The sequence below is a fragment of the Pseudopodoces humilis genome, chromosome 1 (genome assembly GCF_049639895.1).
Source record: "Pseudopodoces humilis isolate 2021_Gansu_Grassland_sample_001 chromosome 1, ASM4963989v1, whole genome shotgun sequence".
In the NCBI taxonomy this organism is placed as follows: Eukaryota; Metazoa; Chordata; class Aves; order Passeriformes; family Paridae; genus Pseudopodoces; species Pseudopodoces humilis.
Genome location: NC_142200.1, coordinates 84,023,794 through 84,048,217, shown reverse-complemented (window position 1 = coordinate 84,048,217; position 24,424 = coordinate 84,023,794). Strand labels below are relative to the sequence as shown.

Sequence of the window (24,424 nt, the reverse complement as noted above, 5' to 3'; positions counted from 1 at the left end):
AATGCTGTGGTCCATATAATGCTAAAAACTGATGCAGAGTGGCAGCCAAGCTGGCTTTTGAGTTAAATATGCCCATCTGAAAATAATACAAAGAACTAGTAAAGGTTAACAGTGATAACAACATTTTGCCTCCTCAAGGCAGACATGATGTTATAAATGTAAAATTTCCAAGTTTTGTGGGGCGTGGGGGATTCCTTAAAACTGACGCATCTCTTCCCTTGGGCATTGTCAAATCTCAAACTGAAATGGAAAGCTAACACTTCTCTTCTTACACTAGACAGACTCAAAAGACAGAAGATTCTGCTGGAAACATCTATGTTAAGCTCTGCCAAGAAAGCATGTTTTCCCAACAAGAAGTGACTGTCTCTATTTGCTTTGTCTCAGACATGTAAACAAATCATTAATTCAACTATTTCACATTTTGGACATGGCACTAATCACAGATTTGATAATGAAACTCACTCCCATTTTGTAGCTTATGGCTTGAGGAGCCCCACGAAATGCATAATAAAATACTTGAGAGCCCATTGAGGGAATTCAGCACAACAAATACCTGGAGGAAAGATTATAATCTATTTCCTTTCCACAGAGTCAACAAGACTAAAGACTGCCCACTTGATTGTGTCCCTTTCCTCAGGGTGAGTCAGAGATGCAAGTCAAAGCTACTTGCTTGACAGAAAACACAGGAAGAAAGAAAAAAAAAAAGGAAAAAAAAACCCTGAATCTGCAGTCTGGATGGGTCATGCCTGGTGGCAGATGTGGCAGGCTGGTGGTACATGGCATTTCTTGCTGTCTGGTCTGGTTTTGCGTGTGTTCAGCCTAAGTGCCCAGAGTCTGGACCTTTTTCTGAGCAAGCCAAATTACCCTAAACCACATAACCACACTGCCCCATCTGTGACCTCTCCTCCTGGATCTGGAAGAACCCACCCTCTCTGTGAAAGATAGTTAATTGCATCTCCATGATAATTAAGCCCAAAGACTGCTAGTAAGTAAAGGCTATCAATTGTGTTGAAGTATGACTTCTGCTTTTTGTGCTCCAGATTACTATCCACCAAGGATTTCCTAAAGCTGTTGGACTCTAGCCCACATATGCAAAGACAATCTGAAGTGTTAAATGAGATGCTGAGTTGTAGCTCTTGCTATGGCCAATGCAGATTATTTCCACTGAGGAAACCACCTCCTTTCTTAATTGCAGGGGGGTGTTTCACTTTGCTCATTTTACAGCCAGTTGTTTGCATTGCACACGGAGATAACTGTGAACTCTGAAGTGTAAAGTGAGAATTAAAAAGTTTCCAAGATTGCCAAGAGCACAGTAACTTAATAAAAACTTGTTTAGGAAGCCAAGCATAACGTGTATTATATAACACCAATCCTAGATCAAGAGCTTAGGACTGAAAACATAGACAGAATTTAAAGTCACAAAAAGCTTCTTAAGTTGAAAATCTTGCTGAAGCAATGATTATTGTTTTGTTTTTCCAAAGAAAAACTTTTATTTTCAAACTTTGATTTTGGAGACCAATTAAACCTTTCACCTCAAAATGCAAGCAACTTGGACACTAAAAATTTTCAGTTTAAGTGTACAATGGCTCTTCTGCTTGGCTGCACAGATGTCACAGTTCTCCAGCCTATGGACAGAACTGCCACTGAATACATGCAAAATTTTGTACTTTTACTATTCTGTGTCAGTTAAGTAAAATTTGTTATTCTCTGCTCATAGCACCTCCAAATAAAAGACCAGCATTTTGTCTGAAGGAAATTGAATGTGGAAATCAACAGAAAACATCACTTAGTTTCCCCCTCAGCCACTGCTGAAGACAGTTATGCTTGGGCGAGGTTACTTGCAGTAAATATACTACTTTTCTTTATTATGTCAACAATGCTTGTCAGTCAGTGTTAGCTGGTTTGGAGAACTGAGGTCATTTCTTAGATGCTTATATTAAGTACCTTTGAATTGGGTATGACTAGTGAAAGAAAACACTTGTTTTCGAGAGGATGAACATTTACAGCTAAAGTAAGCCTTCCCTCAGTGTCTGTGTCTTTCCACTGCTCCTGGCTGCAGAGGTGTATTTATACCACAACACTGCTGAACTGCAGACCTTTTCATAGAGCTCCAGCTTTGTTGGCAAGAATTTCAAGCCTACGGGCCAAGACACCGGCCATCCCTTCCTTCCTCTGTGAGTAACCCTGGAGGGGATGCCTCACTCACAAATTCTGCCCTGAATCAGGACTCAAGATCCCAGGGAACTGCCTACAGTGTCCCTCTATCTAATAGTAGTGTGATTCAGCTATTAATGTGGGACTGAGTTTGGGAGCGAATTAAGCATGGTATCACTGGTTTTTTTTCCTTCAAAGCTGACTTTCTTCACGATCACAGCAAATAAGTGAAAGCATCTGAGTGGCAATGGAGCTGCAGCACGAGGCCTTCTAATCACAGCATTTCATCAGAGAAAAAGCAGAGGGAAGGAGACAAAGGTTTCCAAACTGACAGGACAGAGTGTGTGTGTATGTGTGGGTGTGTGTTTCTTTGAACTACCAAAACAAAAGAAATAATCATAACTGTAATTCCCATTCTTACACTGCCCAGACTTAGGGTGGAATTACCATTCCCTCTCCTTGCAGTCAACCTGTGAAAAACCCTCACTGAGGGGCATAAAGCATTTTGTTGAACACATCCACTCTCCAGGAAGTAGCATCCCTTTTGTGAAAACACACCATGCAAATGAGACCTGGGGTCTCATCAGCCACTGAAGGCTGTGGTCAGGATTTCAGCTCCACCTTGCTGAATGTTTCTACACTTTTACCTCACTGACCACTGTATGCTGCAAGATGGTGTACAACAGGCACCAGCACCACAGTACATTTAAAGCAATTTAACCTGAAGAGTGAATGGCTCCATTTGCAGTGTATGTCAAGTGTTCAAAGATCTGTTTCACAGCCTACGACTTGCAACCACTTCAATTCAACATATGTTCATATAAGAGGACGTAGCTGCTTGTTAAGGCTACTGTCCCATTCTCCACTAGAAACAGTTCCTAAGGTTCTCATTTCACTAACCTTTGCTGCCTTGGCCAAAAATTACAAGCAGGAAGGGTGGGATGTACTTAATTTGGAGATCCCCAAGTTCAAATATCCTTGTAGCCAGAATATTTGTTCTAAATAATGCTATCATCAAACATTCTCAAGATCTGCTCTCCTACAGCACAGGTATAAATTACTTTGCTATTTTTGAGCACAACACCAAGGAAACCAGGCAGGAAGCTCAGTAATAGCAATGATGATATCTTCACCACTCATGAATATCTGCTGTCATTTGTGATTTCTATTGCCAAAGCTATCACTACTTAGCATCTTTTTCTAATGTTCCACTCATTAGCCAACACCCATAAATAGAGGTATTTCTTTTTAATAGTGCTCTCTGGTAAAAATCCCTTATAAAATTCTGCAGTTTTCTTCACTAACAGTCCCTAGTGCTTTGTTTTACAGAAGTGTTAGGATAGTGCTCTGGGCAATTACTCAATAGTATTGGAGTACAAGAGTTGTTAACCTATGGCTCCGAATCAGCAAAGCCATAAATATACCCTAACACGTTATTTAATTAAAAGAATGGTAAACTTCCAAACATCTGTGTTTCTTCAGATAACCTTCTACAAATACACCCAAACTGGGACTTTAGAGATGGTTAATGAAAACATCTATCAGGAGTAAAGGACCAAATAGAAATATTCACAACTGTTCGTAATTCTGTCAGGGGAAAAAAGTTACCTTCAATAAAAATAATAATAAAAAATTAAAATAAATAAATAAATAAATAAAAATTTGTTTTTCTTTCTACATAGTAAACAGCAGTTTTTTATAGGTGCTTTCAGTTTACTCTGAAGTTGTGTGAAATATCTTGTCAAACAAATCTGTGAAAGTACCAATTTGGCTGTGAAGTTCTGTCATTTTCTGTTTTGTAATCTTGTCCCTGGCTAAGCACAAGAAACTGTAAAAGATACAGACTTTGTAGCTCTTAAGAGAGTGTAAGAAACACTTTCCAAACTGCACTGTTTGAGTTCTCATGAACCTCTTTTTCCCTCTTTTATGACTCCTCAGCAACTCAACTGGTTGCAGGCTGTAGAGCTGTCCCTCCAGCTGGTGTTTGCCTCATGACAGAGTTGCACATGGATTACAACTCCCAGCAGTCACTGAGCACTGTTTAAATGGGATTTAAACAGAGAAGAAAGAGAGAGAAAGCACATGTATGAGCACAACACATGCATTTCATCAAGAATGAACACCAAATCAAGTTCTGTTTCACTTACTTACCAATATCTGGGAAAAAAACCCCAACAACAGCCTACACCAAGAAGCTGGACCTTTTCCTTCTTTTTACCAGTAGAATATTTCCAGGCATGTGCTTTTTTTGGTTTTGCTCTGGGATTCTTGGAGATGTTTTTAAAAGGCATCTCCTGGAATAAAACCTGAAGTTCTGTTTCTGCAAAAGGATCGAGAAGACACTTGTGTGTTCAGATTGCTGGGCAGCAAAAACAGAGAGCAGTATAGGTGCTGGGGAGGAACAGAAGTGAGGAGTTAGTGTTCTGGGGAAAGAGTCTCATATTTCTTTTGAGAAAACAAAAAAAAGCATTAAGTAAAACAGAAGTGTTTTAGCTCTGAAAAGGTGTAACAGTAAAAATGCAATGTCTAAATACATTTAAAAAGGAGTGATAGACAGGTAAAAGGAAGACAATTGACAGGTAAAAGGAAGGAAAATAGTGGAATGACTAACGATGCTATTGGAAAATGGGTGATTAGATGACCAAAATGCAGAGAACTAAGTGTAAGTGTAGGGAGAATAAAAAAGTATGAAGACAGTGTATCTCAACCGGGGGGTATAAGTCATCCAGTGCACCAGCACACACTGAAAAGAAACAGGATGGGAGACAAGCCTCAGCCCTGCAAAAACACTGTACAGTCTCCACATGGCATTGCCATTAGCAGAAATAAGCTGATACCTAAGCCTTCACTGAAGTAGTTTGGTAATAATAAACTTCCTCTGTAAAGCCCGTTTTCTTGTAGAAGTATAGGAAGGTCACAGTTTAAATGAAAATGAGTTCCCAGCTCCCTGCACAAAACTTCCTGAGTCTGTAGCATCAGAAATCATATAAAACTCTTCAAGGGTCATAGCAAATCAATGACAAACTTATCCTTTTCATAAATATTCAATTTTTCGTAGAAAACTACAAGATAGATGTATTTGGATCTATTATGTACTTGATGTACAAATTGGGGAACCAGAGGCTGGAGAGCAGCCCCATGGAAAGGGACCTGGAGGTCCTGGTCGATGGCAAGCTGAATACAAGTCAGCAGTGCCCTGGCAGCCAGGAGGAACAACCCTGTCCTGGGGGGCATCAGGCACAGCATGGCCAGCAGGGCACAGGAGGGGATTGTCCTGCTCTGCTCTGAGCTGGGGTGGCCTCACCTCCAGTGCTGGAGGCAATTCTGGGTGACACAATATTTGAAGGATATAAAGCAATTAGAGAGCCTCCCAAGGATGGCCATGAGGATATTGAAGGGTCTGGAGGGGAAGCCTTATGAGGAGCACCTGAGGTCATTTCACCTGTTCGTCCTGGAGAAGAGAAGGTTGAGGGGAGATCTCACTACAGTCTACAGCTTCCTCACGAGGGGAAGAGGAGGGGCAGATGCTGATCTCTTCTCTGCAATGGCCAGTGACAGAACCTGAGGGAATGATCTGAAGCTGAACTGGGGGAGGTTTAGGTTTGATATCAGGAAAAGGTTTTCTACCCAGAGGGTGGCTGGGCACTGGAACAGGCTCCCCAGGGAAGTGGTCACAGCACCAGCCTGGCAGAGTTCAAGAAGTGTTTGGAAAATGCCCTGAGGTACATCGTGTGACTCTTGGGGTGCCCTGTGCAGGGCCAGGAGTTGGACTTTGATGATCCTTGTGGCCCCACCAAACTCAGGATATTCTATGATTCTATTCTATGATTCTCATTGCATCTTTTTGAAAGATGAAAAAGGTACTATACAATCCATATAAGGGCTGGATGAAATCACATTTACTGCCTACAACATTTCCAGCATTTTGAATCTATGTATGTGTTACTAAAGTACACCACCAGGACTGCTCCTGAAGATACCTTGCAACTGCTGAAAATATGCACTGGTTTGAAATTTATAGTAACAGAGTTACCAGTGTAACACTTGTATGATACAGCCAACAAGCCACTACGTCACAACATTTTTTCCACATGAAAAACAAATTTGCAGAATTGGCTAATGAGCTGATAGTGGAGACTGGAGTGCCAAATATTCTCATTTTCTTTGGATCTTCCTTTACTGCAGGAACATGAGAGCTTTATATTTAAAAAATGTGTCAGTACAAATATGTAAGTTTACAGTTGCAGACCATTAATTTGAAACGCTAATGCAAAGAAAGAAGTGCCTAAAATTTCAAAACAGACTTCCATTGATCCACCAAAGAGTGGAAAGTACTAATAAAAATACTGTAAAACATTTAATGATGGTATCCAAAGAATTTCCAGCAAGAGGACGAGCTCCTTGGGTCTCAGGGCACTGAAAAGCTGTCTTGTCTTCCAGACACTGATCTAGGCTTGGTATGCTTCCTTCAGCGTTTGCATGCAGGTGAAAGTCAGCATTTATGGGGAAGAATCTTAACAGATGTAATAAATAGCTTCCCACATATGTTTCTTTAAATCTTTTCAAAGAAATGGTGGTTATTACAGCCTGTGTATGAAAACCTCTGCCATCACCCAGGATCTTCCTGCTCTAACTGTGCTGGAAATCAGAACCAAAAGAAATTTTCCTGCACAAAATGTTTGTAATCCAAGGCCATGCTGCACATTACTGAAACAGCTAACAACATGAAGTCATACTGCTACCATGACAAACAGGCTTTTATGTAAGCTAATTTACCCTGTTTCTGCTGCACTGAAGCATTTCATGCTGTTGTGACTAGGTTTTTCTCCTTTGCTCAGCGTAAATCATTAGGTCAAGTTGCATTCCCATGGCCACAGTACAGGAAATGGAGCACAAATAAATAGAGACACAGTGTGAGAAGACAACAACACACAACAGTGGTCATCAAGATACTCAAGAAGTCACTGCACATTACTAGTATGCACTGATTTTTGAAGGCAGCAAGAGAGTTTTCAGGAGGGATCTGAGTGTACAGAAAGAGGAATCTGCTTTCTTTGCAGCAGCAGTCACTGGGATATTTTGTAGAGGGGGAAAAAAAGAAGCAAAAAACCAGGATGCTTGTAAGCTGCTGCTCCACAAAGCACCACCTTTTTAGGCAAAATAAAAATTAATTTGGGATATGTGAACAAACCAAAGCAAAACACTGTATGGGACATGAGGAAATTATTTTGTCAGCACGCCTGGAACTTGGTTTTGGAGGGAGCCATCTCTGTATCTATGCCTAAGGCCATGAGAATATTCAAGGCCACTTCATATTCAACAACATGATACTCAATGGGATTATTTCAGTTCAGGTCCACATGAGGTCTGTCAGGCTCAAGGCCCTACATATTCTATTCTTTTGAAGAAGCATAAATGTAAAGCTGAAATATACACAATTTGACACAAAAGCAACACAGGAAGAGTTTATCAAAAGAGGATATTAGTCCTTTTCACAGTGCAAGGCTTAACTGTACAATGTTTCTGGAAATGTTTAATAGAAAAAAACTATGTGAAAAAAGAAGAAAAACAAAAAAGCACAGATGATGTTAATGTTTGAGTTGCCTTTTTTTTTTTTTTTTTTTAAATAATAATTTTTATATTGCCTAAATCCCTAAAGTCAGAGTCTGGAGTATCCTGGACTCTGTCTGAAGGCTTCTCAAAAATCACTGCTTGTCAACACCCTTTTCACAGAAATGAGTCTGTTTACTTCCACCGCTGCATTGTCAAGTCATCTCTTCCCATTAGGATTACAGTTTAAACTGGTATCCTTACAGAGATGTCTAACCTTCCCTTTCCTTATTCAGGAATTTCTCTAATAGCCAAAGTCCAACTCAAAATAATTTACATCAACAGAATGCTTTTCTTCAAGGCACAGTTATCACCTATTATCTATCTATTTCTACATAGATAACTGTAATTTGTTAGATGGCACTTTTTATGAGAATATAAAAATATGGTGAGTTGATAGCAATGAATAAAAGGGAAATGCAAAAAATTCTAACTGGATATTCACTCACTTTAAACTCTGATCCAAAGTGAACGTTTTCCTGTAGAGGAGCATGGTATAAAGTTAATTTCTGTGCCTTAGGAATCTTATGGCTTTTGGAAGTGGCACACAGGTATGATACCTCTACTGGAGCATACCAATCTCCTGAGCTGTCTTTGACAGGTTACACAGGAACCCTGAGAAAGCCTTCATATCGCCTGGTGTTTGAGGGCACTCTAGAGGTTTTGAGGTTTTGCTCTGCAAACAGTGTCTCTCTGACTTGTTGGCAGTTAAAGAAGACATTGAGGGACAACCCAGATTCTGCAGGCTTTACAGAAAAAACGTAGTCAGAAACAAGGGAAAAAGTGGTATACAAACCAAGGAGTATTCACATCTAATGTGCTTAGTTCCTTCTGTCTCTAGGCCGCCACTGGCATTCATTGGTTGGCGTGTGGAAAAAGTTATTGATTACATTCCCCTGACCACTTCAGCATGCCCTTTCCTCTTTCTGTGATAAATAGGACAATACTTGGTAGTCCCAGCCAAAAGCAACAACGACTCCAACCACTTTGTCACATTTCTGAATGGTCCCTCCCAGCTCAAAGTCCTGGTAAGTCAGGAGTTGTCTGCATGCCAATGTGCAGAATGGCCATTTGGTGAACTCTGGTATTTAGTGCTGATCCTTACAACACCCACAGCAAGCACACAAGCTGTCATGTACCTGCACATACGAAGGGGTTTCCCCCAAAATTTTTTACCCAACAAGCATAGCTCCAAAACCTGCTTTCTCTGAAAGTATATACCAGCTGATGTGGCTGCTGGATGCAGATGTTTGCATCCACGGTATTCTCAGTCATAGCAAGCTTTGCTTTCAAGGGTACCACAGATAATTGTTCAGGCATTACTCTGGAGTAGGAAATCCTTCACAAAGCCATATTTAAGATCTTAATGAAGTCAGCCTTTTTTCTTTTTTCCTTAATTCCATTCAGCAGTTAAGCCAAAGCAAAATTAATTGTGGTTGCTAATACTAGAAGGCAAAAATAAGAATGCTCCTTGTGAGCATTCCAGTGCACAAACTGTCTGACATCCATCACCAACTCTCTTTGGCTGTTCTGCAAGTGCTCGTAAGTCTTTACTGCCGTGGATCTCTATTGTGGTAAATAACACACCTTCCTGTGTTTTTGTTTTTACTCTTGTGTCCCCTTTGCCCTTTCATTTATTTATGCCACACAGCTATTGAATTATTATAGAGGTGGGTGGCTTACCTATAGGGCTAGTCATATTCTAATTATGCCAACTTTTTGTTTATAATACCTGAGCTATCTCACTCTTGGGATTCACATCATCAGTCAATTTTGGCCTTTATTTTAAGCCCAAAAGCCATCCAGGCTTCTAACAAATTCTAACAAATATGCAAAATAAAAAGATAATACCAACAAGCACCTAGGGGAGGAGACAGAGAAAGGAAGGTCACAAATAATACCTAAATACTACCTTGAATACTCATCTGCAAGCCCTTTCAGCCAACTATGTGCAGGATAAAAGACTGTGGTAATTTTATAGGATTAGCACTACAGAAGAATTAAGTGAGGAGCAAATGTCACAATGTGTGATCAGTGGTGACATTGCAGTATCAGAAGAGGCCCCAACAGGCTTTGTTTCATAGCTATAAAAACAGTGGACAAAGCAAACTTGGCCCTACCTGAGCTTTTCCTAAAACCTTACATTTCCTCTGTTTCCAATTTCACCTTCATAACCCACTTTTTAATCTCCACCAACACATGGAAACAGAAACTTGGATCAAGAGGAAGATGCTGCCAAAGATTAGAGGTTTGGAAATTTACAACTATTATCTGAGGAAAAGCTATAGTGGCAGCCAATTACTTTTGTGAAAAGTCTTTGTTATTGTAAAGAAGCTTCAATATGAATTTGCTTCCAAAATCAGAAGATAGAAGCATAGTATTTTATCAGTCAAACAGAATTAAAATAAGAACAAATCAATTCAACTCCTAGTTACCCAGTCTAGAAATTTTTAAAACTAAGGTCTGAAACCAGTAACTCGGTAAGAGATGTAGGGAATAATAAACATGAACTTATCACAGACCACTATATAAAACAAACAAACAAACAAACAAACAAACAAACAGGCAGGTGTACTATTTTAAACATTTTTAAAAATTATTATTATTATTGTTATTACACCTTTCCCCTTATGGCTAATCAATAAAAAGCATGACTGCAAAGTAATACCAGTTCAGCAGTTTGGAGGAAATAAAAAAAGTAAGAGTGTTTCAAAAATTACAGAACAGTGTTCCAAAAAGGAAATCTGATTTAGAAACCCATTTTTGTGTAGCAGTCAAGTGGTCTGTTTTGAACTTCAATGGCTATCTGTAGCACTGAGGTTTCTGTGTCATTGCTTACAGAAAACATGACAAGGAATGGTGCTGTCTTATTCTACTCCTAACCACAACCTGGTAGATAAATTCTGAAGTCACAAGGCAGCTGAGAGCTCTACAAAGACTATTAAAATGTACTGGCAAAGCTGGAAGGAAGAAATTCAAATGAGGCCAGGTTAGAGGTTTCAAAGGGATGAGTGACTGATCCTGTTTCATGTTATGCCAGACAATGCTAATAGTTTAAACACTAGCTCTGTCAAACAAGAATTAGATGTATTATTGTCTGTGAATTATTAAAATTGACTTCACCTACTCACCTTTAGAATTTTCTGACTGAAAGGAAAAAAAAGGAATTGAGAAAGTCTCACAAGTGAGGCATGCACTCTTAATCTATTACTAATGTGTTCTTGAATCCTGTTAATATTTTTCATATTGTCTGCTTTGGTGAGCTCAGAGACTATATGTGAGGAATGAGCAAAAATTCCAGCTGATCCAAGGCATAAAGCTCTTAAAGTATAAGTCTCTCCTGCTCTGCAGATAATTACTGTCTCCTCTTTCACCCATCCAGCTGGGACATCAGACAATTTGGGGAACATCCAAGATGGGCATGAAGATCCATTTCCTGGTTCATGACAAATACTGTAGATGTTTTTGACACAGAGATAATTCTTCTTGGGTTTTATTCAGCAACAATACTTCTCCTCCCCTGCCCCCCCCCTCTAATTTTTTAAAAGTTGTTTATATCTACAGGGCTCAATTTCCCCTGCTATTCAACCATACAAGCTCTTCTTGAACACAAGGGAAGTATTAAGGATATTTAAAAATAATTAAGTAAATTAAGTGTAAAAGGTTTCTAAATTCTGATACAATCCAAATCATTGCTATGAGTTTTTTCTGGAATACAAATATGAGACAAGAAGATATGAAAGGTTATCCTGAACATCACTCAACAAGCACTCCTCAACACCATCATCACAGAGCAGCAATAATAGCAAAGGTCCCATCTATTCATACCTCCCTCATGAAGTTGTAAATTTACAAATGATGACTCTGGAGGTGATAGAGGGGAAACGTGAAGGTTTATTTTTTTAAACAACCATTTCCAAACTTTCACTTCCTTTCAACAATTTTCCCTTTTGAGAGAAACTGCAAGTGGTGAAGGAGAGGGATGAGTCCGAACAAAACCTGTTTGTTTACTTTTTGGGGGAGACCAAAGACCTCTAGGACTAAATTAAAAAATGAGTCCCCTAGAAAAGTGCCTTCCCTCCCTCCAAATTGGGCTTTCCTTAGAAAAATTGAAGGAACAATTTTTATTTTTTTTTTTAGCAGAATATATTTTTTTACTTTTTTTGCCCCAGAGACGAAGTTAAAATATTTTCCCACATTTTCTAGGGAAATAAACTTCAGATAACGAAAGAAATAAAATAAATTGATAATGCTTACTCTCATTTTTGGATTGTGAAATACCTGGAAAATCATGAAATTAAATCTTTTAGAGACAAACCCCCACACCCTCCTCATTCCTAAGAACTTGCTATGCCTTTATGCATGTTTTCTAATCTGGTCCAAATGGCCCTTTCACATTGCCCCGGACTGTCCCTCTCATAGCTGCACTCACTCTCATAACACCTCCAGGAGCACCAAAATAACAATGATAAATATTTTGCAAAAGGTGGAACAGGATTTTGAGAATCAGTGGTTTGAAGTACTATCTTTCAAGAAGAAAAATATTAGATGCCATGGCATACCCAGGTTGGAGACACCTATTTCCTCAGCAAACCCCTGACTGGAGGAGTCCATGCTGAAAAGGCTGATGTCAAGGCCTCTGCTGACCCAAACCCAGCAGAAATTGCTATTGCCAACACTACAACCATCTCATGGCTTCTCAGATGAAACACATGAACACTCTGGGGCTGTCATCTTCCTTTGTACACCCACTCACTCATAAAATAAAATACAAACAGCTGAAGGCAAGCAAGCTCTGGCTAAGGCTGGAGAAATTAGACATGAGACTAGCCCTTAATTCCAGATTTGCTGAAGGAAACCTTACCTCTGTTTCACATCCTCTGTATTCAAAAGCCATTTTTATTTTCATTTTGTCATTTACTGTTCCCTGCTGCCATTCTAAAACCCTTGCAAGGGTTGAATTGGCACAGCACACTCAAAATAAAAGGTTACAATGATGTGGGAAATGCAGTCAAAATGAGAACAGTATTGTTAACATGTTGCTTGACTTCTAAAATCCCATTGTAAAAGAAAATAAACAGCATCTGAAAGAGAGACAGATCTTCAGACATGCTTCCACGTTTAAATCTGAACAGTAATCAGGTGTGTAAGTGACCTCAAGCACCTCTGACACCAAGGTCTTCAGAAAACCGCGATGGGAACAGATTTGTGCCGAGCCACTCCGCCACTCTCACTGGAAACTCCAAAATGTGGTCTGAACCACAATTTGGCTCTCTTGAATGTCTGGTCTCTGATAGAAAATGGGGAATAGGCTGTAGGTGGTGAAGACTCCTGGCAGGAGGGCACACTTAGCAGTTGTGACAAATGTGTCTTGGTGCTGCCTGAGCCTGGACTTCTGTCGTGGCTTCTGCCTGCTCCAGGCTCTCTCCCACCCTCGAGACTTCCCTTCAGAGGTTTTTCATTTCCCATCACATCTGCTGGAGTGTTTGTATGGGACAGGCATAGGACAGGCAGTGATAAGAAAACAAGGGTCCAAATGAGGGTGAGACAACAGAGAGAGATAACGAGGGGGAGGAGGAGGCCAAATGGCAGGCCAAGAGAAGGGGGAGGCAAGGGGATAAGAGGTGAGATAAAAAGAGACTTTCTGTGCATGAATAAACATGAACAAGTGAAGAGGTGACAGTAAGACCCCCCAGTGCCAGGAAGGCACAGAAGAATTACAGGCTGAAGAAGCTGATTAAAACAACAAACTGCATGAACTTGGTATAATTCCTTCTTGCCTGTGAAGTTACCCTAAGAGAGCCTGACTAAAGAAAGTGTCTTGAGCTACTTCAGCATCTCTGTTCCCAGGCACTGTACAATGGGGCAGGCAAAGGAGAATAATCAGCTGGCACCTCCCGAGCTCCCACAATGTTTGGGCTGGCTTTCTCAGTTCCCATTACAGATAAATTGCTCTCCTTCATATTCAGATGCAGCAATGCACGTAAGCACACTCTTGGCTACTAGTATGGAAATTGTCCCTATTAACTATTCATGCCCTTGAAGTGAAGCACTTGCTTGGATGCTTGGCTAAATCAGGTAGGGTCTAATTAAGGAGGTAGACAGCTTTCTATCCTCATTCACCTCTCCCTCAGCCTTAATCCTCCAGTCACCTAAGTTTAATTTAAAAATCTGTTTTCAGGAGTTGAGCCCAGATCTGTCACATCCAAGATTGCCACTAATTGCTATGTGTCAACAGCATTTAGAAAAATGAGCAATGAATCAAAACCACCAACCCTTCTGCCTGGATGACAGCTTTATCTTTACACACCAGCCTTTCAATGGGGTTGCAATCTCTTTACCCACCCCAAATGGAAAATTGCATTGCCCAAAATCAGTCAGAGATTTCTTCAGCCAGTCTGAGCGCTTCCAAAGAAAAACTACTCGTCCTGTCGATGAACATACGGTGTAACACCCAAGGTGCAAAAAAGTGCAAAAGCACTCCAACCTAGACCCCAGGAGGTAAGGACACCCTCTTCCTCTGGCTAGTCTTGCCAGATGGCTGTGGCATTAGGGGATGGGAAAGCAGACTCCAAGAGTCTCAGGAAGATCAATGAAGATGTGAAGGTCACAGATGACACATGGCTGCTTTCAAAACCTCAGGAATGACAGCAAGGAAAGAGGTGGTGAAGGAAGGACAACAGAGCCAGCTGCAGGAGCTGCCAGAGAATTGTTTTGTTGTAGGCACAGCAGAGGAGAAGCAGGATGACGCAAAGAGAAGCAATTGAGTAAAGCACAGCGTATGAGCAGTGATGTCCTGAGGGATTCCTTTACTGGATGTGCCAGTCTAATACTGATGTAATGAGCTACTTATGAAGCAAAAAGTCAGAATTTGTGTGGGAGAGCTGAAGGGGCACATATCTGCTCCCACTAGAAAGGTAAGCTAGGGCTCCTGCTGAGAGTCTGTTAAGAGGATTAAATGAGACACAAAGCAAGACTCGACATGAGCCTGCTGAGGCTTCTCCAGTGACATATATTGGAGGAAAACTTGATAGCAATAGTGATCTTCCTTTCTTCTAAGGAAGAACCACAAAAAGCAAAACCAGGTTGAGATAAAAAAAGTAGAAAGCTACCTGTTCAAGGATAGTTGCATCCCCTAAGAAGGACAGCAGAAGACAATGCCATCAGGCTCTCCCTCAACTTTGCTGCTGCTTAATGATATCACTTGGGCCATGCAGTCTGCTCTGCCATACATGTTTCAGAGGAAGAAACACAGTGATGCTATTTTTTTACAAATCCTTTTTCACATGCTTGTTGAGAAATATTTAAAATATGTTAAGTGCCTCTTAGATGCTATAGAGACAAGTTACTACTAATCATTATTTTACTTGGCTGAATTTGACATGTATATTTTCAGAGATACCTCTGAATGCCTGATATGTAAGGCCTTAACTAAAACAAACAAACAATCTACTGCAGGTTTTATTGGCAGGAGGGAAAAATAAAAGGAAGAGGATGGCAAAGCAATGCAGAGATAATGCTGAGATTAAAGTAAGGAACAATATAAACATTTTGGCTGAGACAGAAGCGAAGTCACCGTGGAGGAGAATTAAGGACAGCAGAGGCAATAGTTTTCAGATGTTGACATACATTTTCAGAGCAAGGAGGAAAGAAAAGAGATAAGAGAAGGCTGTCAGTTTTATGACAGTTCACAACTTCTTTACCTGACTGCTAGAGGAAAATAGACAGGAAAATAATCTGAAGATTATTCTTCCTTGAATGCTCCCATTTCATTTTCACGAGTATTAATAAAGGCCACATATTGACATTGATGAGCAAAAAGATCCTTGAGGAAGGGAAGCACATGTTTCCTTACACAGATATCTCAACAGTTTACAGTCACAGGCAGCTCTGAACTCAAGAGTAGGAAATGAAGCTTGTATGAAAACTAAAGTGGAAGTGTGGGGCATTTAGGGGTTTGTGATCATGGTTTCATTAGACTCTAAATGCTCTTTAGGGCAGGAACACTTAGAGGAGTTCAGAAATGTTTTTGACTTTAAGAAAGCTGACTTTGGGAGAATGTGATATGCCCCAAGGAATTTTTACTGGAATCCTATGAAACATGGGAAACATAGAGCTGAATTTTTAAAAAACATCTGAAGAGACTGAAATTTAAAGCCGTCCTGCTTAATTCCGAGGAGGAAAAAGGGTAACTGAGGCCAAACACAGTTAAGCAAAAATGCAGAATTTAATATAAGTGACAGACATAAGACTTAAGAAATCATATATATATATATATATATATGATTTGAATATATATATATATATATATATATATATATATATATGGAATTTATTTCATTTATATCAGTGCTAGAAAGAACTGGGAGAAAAATTGCTTAAGGCATATAACCAAGGGAAGAAGTTAGCAAGTTAGCATGCCCTTTTTCATTTGAAGAAGAATAGTAAGAGGTCAGATGACCACTTAAATATTAGCATCACATTGTGACAGAGTCTCCAGTCTTGCTTAAAGGAAGGAAATTTGCATTGATGATGCATGAACATCTTAAGAGTTACAGCCATGCCAGCCCATAAGGAATGTGATGCACAGATTCAACCTGCAGTTCCTACTCCAGGTGAGCTGTAGGACAACTGCAGAAACAGGTGGGAGAAGAGGGGAAGAATTCTCTGCATCACATGCAGAATATTAGATTCAGAGAAAAAAACCAACATCTACACATGGTTGAAAGGCTTCTTTTATTTTCCACTTTCAAACAGTGACATAAAATCCTGAGAGATATTACATCTAAGTTCTGTGATGACAAGACAGACCAGTGAGACCTGGAGTTAATCTTCACTGTTGCAGGAAAATGCAGTGAAATGAAGCAAACTCCTATAAAACTGTTAGCTTAATATCTTCCATGCAAAAATAATAGAAGCACTTAAACACCTTAATGGGCAAAATTTAATTAGAAGCAATTGTGCAATTCTTGGGGGAAAATTAATGCATACAAATTAATAGTAACTGTCCTGCTGAAAGATAAGAAAATTAAAGACAGACCCCCAACTCTGTAAAAATTATCCAGCTTCTGGGGTTGAGAGACCTATTATGGAGTTCTTATGTGCTGCAGGGCTGCTTGTTTCCAATTCACTGAGGCAGCACATTTCATTTCAGCTTTAACTTTTGAAAGAAATTTAAAATTATTTTAACCTTATTTTTGTTAATGCCAAATAGATTATTTAAATCCAAGTATACACTAAATTGCCTACATACAATATGAACATTCTGATTGTGAGATAACTGTAGTGAGATAATTTCTGAAGTACCGACATTTTACAGGTGAGTAAATTGTACTGGAAAGTGATCTTTACATGCCTAGAGCAGAAGGTGAATGTAAAGCATGACTTTTCTAGCCATGTGCCTAATAATCTTGCAAAATAAGTGAAAGCACCTTTTGTAGTGTATCAAGTTCAGTATAGAAAGCAAACTTGCCACGAAGCTCCTGTAAAAACTGTTGATTTTAAGAAAGGAACAAACAAAATGTATTTCCCCAATCCTTGCAGCAGGTTAGCCTCAAAAAACATTTTAAAAAAGGGTCAAAAAATATACTGATAGGAATTCAATAAAAGCTGAAAGAAATACTGATAGATTTGCATTTGGCAAGACACAAGGAAGGAAGGAGAGAGACAGGCATTAGAAGCATTAGCAGGAACAATTCCCAAGGCCAGTAAATATCAAGGGGCCCCACAGCAGTCAAAAGCAGAGTGAAGAGATTTAGAGCCAAGGCATTCAAAGGGTCTACTTAGTTTGACCAGAAGACTGTCTCACATTTCAAGGTTTCTTCTTCAGTACAGCTAAGCTTTTCAATGGGAGGCCTTGACCCCAGGGATCACTAACTGAAGAAAACAAATGTGTTTTCAAATGAATGTATTGGCACTGTCAGAACTGACTGTACACAAGATTAAATTATGTTTATTTTCAATTTCCAGAATACCATGTTAAATTTTAGAGAGACAGACAGACAGAAATGTTTCCAAATCAGACATGAGAATCTGAGCATCAGATTTTCTGTGTCAGCTGTGATTCAACAGCAGAATTCCTCTTAACTGAACTGGCTAACTCTCCTCCCAAAATGTCAACCTGAGGCTTTCTTGCCTTCAGCAATATTAGTAAAAGTGGCAGCAGGGGACACGTGCTGTCAGTCCATTTTAGTTATTTCATTGCTCTTCCTTGCTTTTTTGTGATGGATTGGGTTTTGGTCTAGTATTTTTATTGTACAGATGTGATTCCCTAAATGAAACAAACAGTAGTTTGCCTGCCTTTGACAAGGAATGGAAATCAAATTAGAATTTAAAAAAAAAGGAGAAAGTGATTCTGGGTATCCATCCTGAGATGATCTAAAAAGGAAAGTGATTGCAGAAAAAAGGTATCACATCTCTTCATAGAGGAATTCCCTCCTAGTTCCTCGGCATGCTCCTTCAGACAAGGGTACTTCACTGTGTCCTTCTACCTTGATCATGCCTGAGCAGCTTCACAGCCCTCCTGAGTTCCACAGGAACCAAGTCGGGACTGCATTAAAAGCAAGGTAAGGTGGGAGTACTGGAAGATAGAGATGGAGCCCTCATTCAAGGGAAGGCAGCCTATGAGACACTAGGTAATTTCAGACAAACATCAGACATCTACTGTGGTTATACACAGTCCTATTTCAAGCCCACATTCCACTCTGTATCTGAATTCCTCTCTATTCTCATGGATGGAGCCACTAGAAATAACGAGTATTCCTGAGGGATGTGTGCTTATGCATTGTCCCAAAACAGTAAGTATAAATGAGCTGAATTTAAAATCCAGAAACTGTGTTCCCAGAGGGAGACCAATAGGGACAGAGAGGAAGAAGACTATGGGTAGCACTATTTCAGCAGAAAACGTCTGAGCACATGAATAACATGAAAGTACAGTGAGGACTTCCAAAGAGCCACATACTAACCATGAGTTTTGAGGAGTGAATATGTACTCGTTAGTAAGAGGTATGACAAAGCAGGAAAGTGGGTCTCACAAAGCACAGACTTGTTGGGTCAAGTGTCCTTTTCCTGTTTGGCAAGTCCTTTTGTCTCTGCCCTCCTTATCATCCTGACACCTTACCACAGCACAGAATGACAGACAGCTCTTAATGACTTCCTAGCATTTGATTCTGATACACAGGTCCCTTTTCAACTTAACATGAAAGTATCTATTCCCCCTGAATTTAAGTTTTAGAACCCATGCCCTCTTCCAAACATGCAGGCCCCCATTCCCACCCCTGAAATCTGTGTCAACAACACAAAGGTTCTTTTGTCACCCCCTTGTTTGAATCACACAGCTCTTCTGAATGGACACACTGACAGATGATGCTGTGTCAGCAGCCAGTGGGGCTTGTGTCACTTTCCCCAGGAGAGGAGAAATCTTCTCCTGGGTACACCCACTCCCACACAGCACAACTGGGGCTACTCTTCCCTGTGTTCAGAAGCCAAGCTTCATCCTGTACCATCTTTGTGCATTGCCACCATCCCACCTGACCTGGACATACTGTTGGTTTTTTCCCTCTCCCAAAATTCTCATTAGGTGATTGAAGCACAGCGGTTAGGGATTTGGTCCTGCCAGCAGTATGCCCTGCTTTAGCATCCCTGGTAGATTTCACTGAGACATTCCTGGGAGTAAAGACGTGTTCTGCAAATGAGCATTTGCTGAGTGGAACCCTGCAAACACGACACGAGCACGTCTAAACCAGCATTTTGCAGCACCCACAGAGATGTAAGCTGGACAGGGATACTCAGTGGCTGGAACTGAAACCCTACCGTGAAACACCGAAGGATAATCAAGCCCATCAGTGCCCACCTTCTTCTGCTTTCCCTACTTGCAGCTGGAGAACAGATGATCATATTCCCACTCACAAGGAGCTGTTCCGTGCTTTGTCTTGTTTCCCATGATGATGTTTTAGCCCCTTCAGCACCACCTCTCGCACTCAGGGAGGGCGACCAAAGAGGAGCAGGTCTCTGTGAGAGGGCCACCCGCTCCTCCAGCCTGCTCCTTGCTCCTTCCCAGGTAGCTGGCTGTGAGGGGCCAACAAGCAGGCTAATTGAGAGCTCTAAAAGCTGGCAGCGGGAGTGCAATTAAGCCGTTTTCACAGACTGCTGGCCAAATGCAGCAATTTATTGGCTGAGTGATTGGATTATTCATTTGCAAAGCTATGAGAGGACATTTTCTTACCACTTCAGTTGGCCTGTAGTACTTGTGATTGACTGTCACATGAATCTTGCCAGTCTCTTTGCATCGTCCCACTTCATTTTCATTCTTCCCTTCCCACCTGTAAAGAAGATAAACATTTAATCAACCCATAATTACTTTAGTGCTCTGATCTTACCAACATTTGGCCTGCTTTCATTCACTTGAGGCTGGTGTCAATTCTTCCTGCAGGACAGTATAAACTCATTAGCTAAAGGAACAAAGGGAGAGTTTAGACTTGAATAGAGTAACAATGGCTTTTGAAGTCTCTTTGTTTTGGTTTTTGATTCAGGAAGGTCTAAAATGCAGGACTTCCAAATTAAACACATAATGCTAAGGGAAAATATAATGCCCTGATTTCAGAATGTCTCATATATCTGCAAATAAATATGACAATGAGGTTTTTCATTTGTGGATTGGTTCAAAGCTGTTTTCTTAAAATATTTTTAATTCTTGTATTTTGGCCAATACTTTCAGGAACTCTTTAATCTGTTAATTTTATAGACGTGAAGCTCTGTTTGAATAGCATTAAACTGCATAATTTAATTTGTGCTTGACTAGAAAAAATAAAACAAAAACAGTTCTTGGGTTTTCGGTCCTACCTCAACATGGCACTCCACGCATGTGTATTGTAAACTTGACTTGCTACCTGCAAGCTGAAATCCAGCTCCCTTGGTCCAAATTAGTTTCATATGTGTTGAACAGCCTGCAATTTGCTGTAATTTATGTGATCTGGCTGCTCTGTGAACTATTTTCCTAGAGACTATCCTGGTTTCAGGAGCAGCAGAAGAGGAATGCTTTGGTGGGTGACTAGCTCTGTCTTCGGGGAGGTCAGGCTGCAGCCTGGAAGCCTGGGGACAATGCTCCCACTCCAAATAAATGCTTCAGGTGACACATGTAGGAACGTACATTGGTCCATCAAAATTCATCTACTGAATATACAAAATCCAGAGTTATGATTGAAATTCTATCCTCTCTCCGCTTTTTGCTTTTAAGTAATATACCATGGGGCTCTGAAACCAGCTTGGCTTAGAAATGTGATGATGAAATCTGCTAGCTTTTTTTACGTTTAAGTAAAATCTGAATAAATTAAATCAGCTCAGTGATTTAGATTAATTACCCTCAGTCACCAGCAAGGAAAGAAAAGCACCCTTAGCCTCCCATTCACTAATTATTCTCCCAGCTCTTGGGATTTTGTCACAGGTATGATTTCTCCTTGCTCCCCTGCCCCCTCAAGCTCCTAGAAGAATTTAATTCTTTGACAATCTCAGCCTTCATTTTTGAGTTTCTAGCCCTGAGGGCCAAGGAGAAAAGTCTGAAAATGTGACCTCTGTGTATCCATGAAGGTTTAAACAGTGAAAGGCAGAAGGAAATACCAAATATGCATTACTGCAAGTTTTAAATCTCACAAATTTTTAAGCACAACTCATGACTTTTGAATGACTAGCAAAGCCTGTAGGATGCTCGATACTGGGAACATTTCACATTGAAACAATTTCCTACAGATAATAGTGACAGCGAAGTCAGCTGTTAATGGGCATGCCGTGATGCTAAAGATGATTTATAATTTAAATTTTCTTTCTTTCTTTCTTTCTTTCTTTTTTTTTTTTTTTTTTGCAGTTGCTCTGTTTTGAGCCTGAACTGCAAAGTTTTCATTCAGAAGCCAAAACTAACATTAGTCCCTCCCTTTAAAGGGCAGAGGGTAAAAATGTGCAGGACTCAAATGAGCTTAATAGAAAACTAGCTGTCACCAGTAAAACAACAGGAAGCGCTTAGATCAGGAGACGTCAGTTGTGTTGGAGGTCACTGAGCAGAGAACCCCATTTAACACCCAAAAGGCTCCACAAGGCTCGGCTGAGCCAGTAAAGACTCACTTAATGTTGCTATCAAAGTTATATAACAATAGAAATAGCTTAAGAAGAAATCTCCACCCGTTTTGTTCAGCCCAGTAATGTGAAAAGTTCACAAGGAGAAAAAAAAAAAAAAAAGTGTTTTTCATTGTGAACAAAGTAACATTTGATAGCTGCACGTCTAATTACTCCTGGCACCTCGATGCTCACAGCTGGGATCATCATAGTGCTGATAAAAGGGGCTGTGCTGGGGACAGCATGACACCAGGACCAAGATATCCATTTTGCCAACCAACTCCCCCTCCCCTCTGCCTCAAACCGCAAGGCAAGAGAAAAAGAACCACCAAACCCATCATCCTTAATTTACAGTCAAATTGCAGTCAGAATTGTTAACTGGAAAATGTCATGCCAAAATATCCTGAAGCACGAGCGTGGTGGAAGGGGCATGGGGAGCCCTCAGGTGCTGTGGCTAGCTTCAGCCACAAAGGCTATCCATCACTCTGTTCCGCAGGGCAGATGCCCATATAGGCACAGAAACAGCCTTGTGTAACTTGGGGGAAACACAAAGGATCCCTGGCTGGAGAAAATCTGGCTCATTGGGAACGGGCTAAAGTTATAGAGGATGGGGAGTGGATCCCCCCAAGCCCAGCTGGTGCCACATCCCAGAGCTTCCATGCAGGCACCTGCTGGACTGGTGCAGGCTTTGCACAAAAGGCTGTTCCTGAAGACAACGAGCCTCTGCAGCGAGGCCGTGAAGCTTCACCCTCCCACTGAAGCAAGGGGTGGGTTTCCTGCCAGAGGTGATGGCCTCAGCCGTGTGCCAGCATGCTCTGCACCTGGAGAAGGAGGGGTGAGACCACGGAACTGCTCCTGACAAAGCAGGTTTGATGCCCTTTGAGTCAACACTTCCTTGTCAAGTGCCTTGCTGCTGTAGATGGGTGCTCTGGGAACGCTCAGGGTGATAGTCAATGGTCAGCTCTGGTGGATTCCACTGCTATCAATGGCCTCACAATTTTCCATAAAACTAAGATTCAAATGCATGAGCAGGTGTACTTGTCTGAAAATTTCTTCACATCAAGAGCTTTTAAACTCTGGATTTACAGTGGGATGGATTGTATTTAATTTAAGGCTAACTTCATACTTAATATCATTAACATATCACTCTTGTTACAATACTTATTATCAGTGTTGATGAAAGTTTCTTTGGCTTTTTTATTTTTGGAGTTTCCAATTATTTTTCATTTCCTATAACTAAGACAGCAAGCTTCAAGCAATGAAAACTCCCACAGGTATAGAAGATTTTATGAGGATGAAAAGCTGGGATACCCACCCGGTGGGGTGTTAGGTGGGCAGGGAAAGAAACAGGGGAGCCAGGATAATTGAGGTGGGGTGGGAATAGCACTGCAATGGACCAAATGGTCTGGCTGTAGCTGAGGAGGAAACAAGTCAAAGTACACGTATTTTTGAGGTGGTGAAGAAATCAAACAAAAATGAAGATTTTCATAGAAGCAGAGATAAACTGAATAAATATATGCATTTCATCTCCTTGCTTGATCTTTACATAGAAACAGAACCCATAGCATTTTAAAAAATTATGCAAAACCACAAGAGGCTACAGCTGCTCGGCTTCTTTATGGAAAAGAAAACTATCCTGATCATCTTTATAAGGAAATAAATGGCAATAGAAAATATTTTCACGTCTGAAACTGAACAGTAAATTAAATAAAAATAAAATTGTATGAAGATTTTGCTTTTCCTCCACAGCTAATATGATATATTGTTTGTGTACATTTCTCAGATCTGTGGCCTGATTTCTGCTACACACAAAATCAGGCCAAAGCACTTCACTCTGTCCTGGCACACTATAAACAGCAAAACTGACACAATATAACAGACCATTAATATCTTTTGTAGGGAAACTTTAAATATGACTCTTCAAATGTTCTTTTGCCACCAACTCAACCACCAACCTTGCCAGCAGCTCTGATACATCAATGTAGTCATAGATCCAGGGATTGCTTAACCATGACCTTGTGCTTAAATCATAAGCATGCTACCATAAAAGAATATATTTCAAATGAATCAGATGTTCAATGTTAATTTTTTTTTTCACTAGTCCAATAGTCCAAGCATTGTCAAGCTCAGTTTTTAAAAATTTAATTGTAACTCCCCATATTACAAGACAATAAAAAAGAATACATGCTAGGCTCCCTATTTTTTGTTTCTTTTTTTTTTTTTTTTTTTCCCTTCTTTCCAGTTGGTTGGAAAGCTTTTGAAGCTCTGTCCCTTAACTCCAATTTGTGAAAGTTGGTCTTGGGAAGAAAATGTTTTCTCAAAGAATATTAATGCTTCTGTGAAAATCAAAGCATTATGGAAAGAAAAGTTTAAGTTTCAAATAAGTTCCATTAGTGTCAGCCTGATACAAAATTATATTAATAATATCTAAAAGAGAGGCTTTTCATTCTCAGAATGGATTTTTTTTTTCTTTCTTTCAGAATGGCTTAAAAAAGTCTAACTTAAGTTATTCTTTCTTTAAGTGGAGGTTAGGAAAAAACAAGTCCAGCTGACCTGA

At 40.2% G+C, this 24,424-nt stretch overlaps 1 protein-coding gene across 1 annotated transcript in view; it reads right to left on the bottom strand.

Annotated features, from left to right (window-relative positions):
- The window catches only part of GMDS (GDP-mannose 4,6-dehydratase), a 409,498-nt gene that overhangs the window by 53,393 nt on the left and 331,681 nt on the right, over positions 1 to 24,424 (bottom strand). Inside the window, exon 9 of the mRNA XM_005526455.3 lies at positions 19,988 to 20,084. Within this exon, the coding sequence (XP_005526512.1) occupies positions 19,988 to 20,084 (97 nt within the window). The remainder of the gene's footprint in view (positions 1 to 19,987; positions 20,085 to 24,424) is intronic.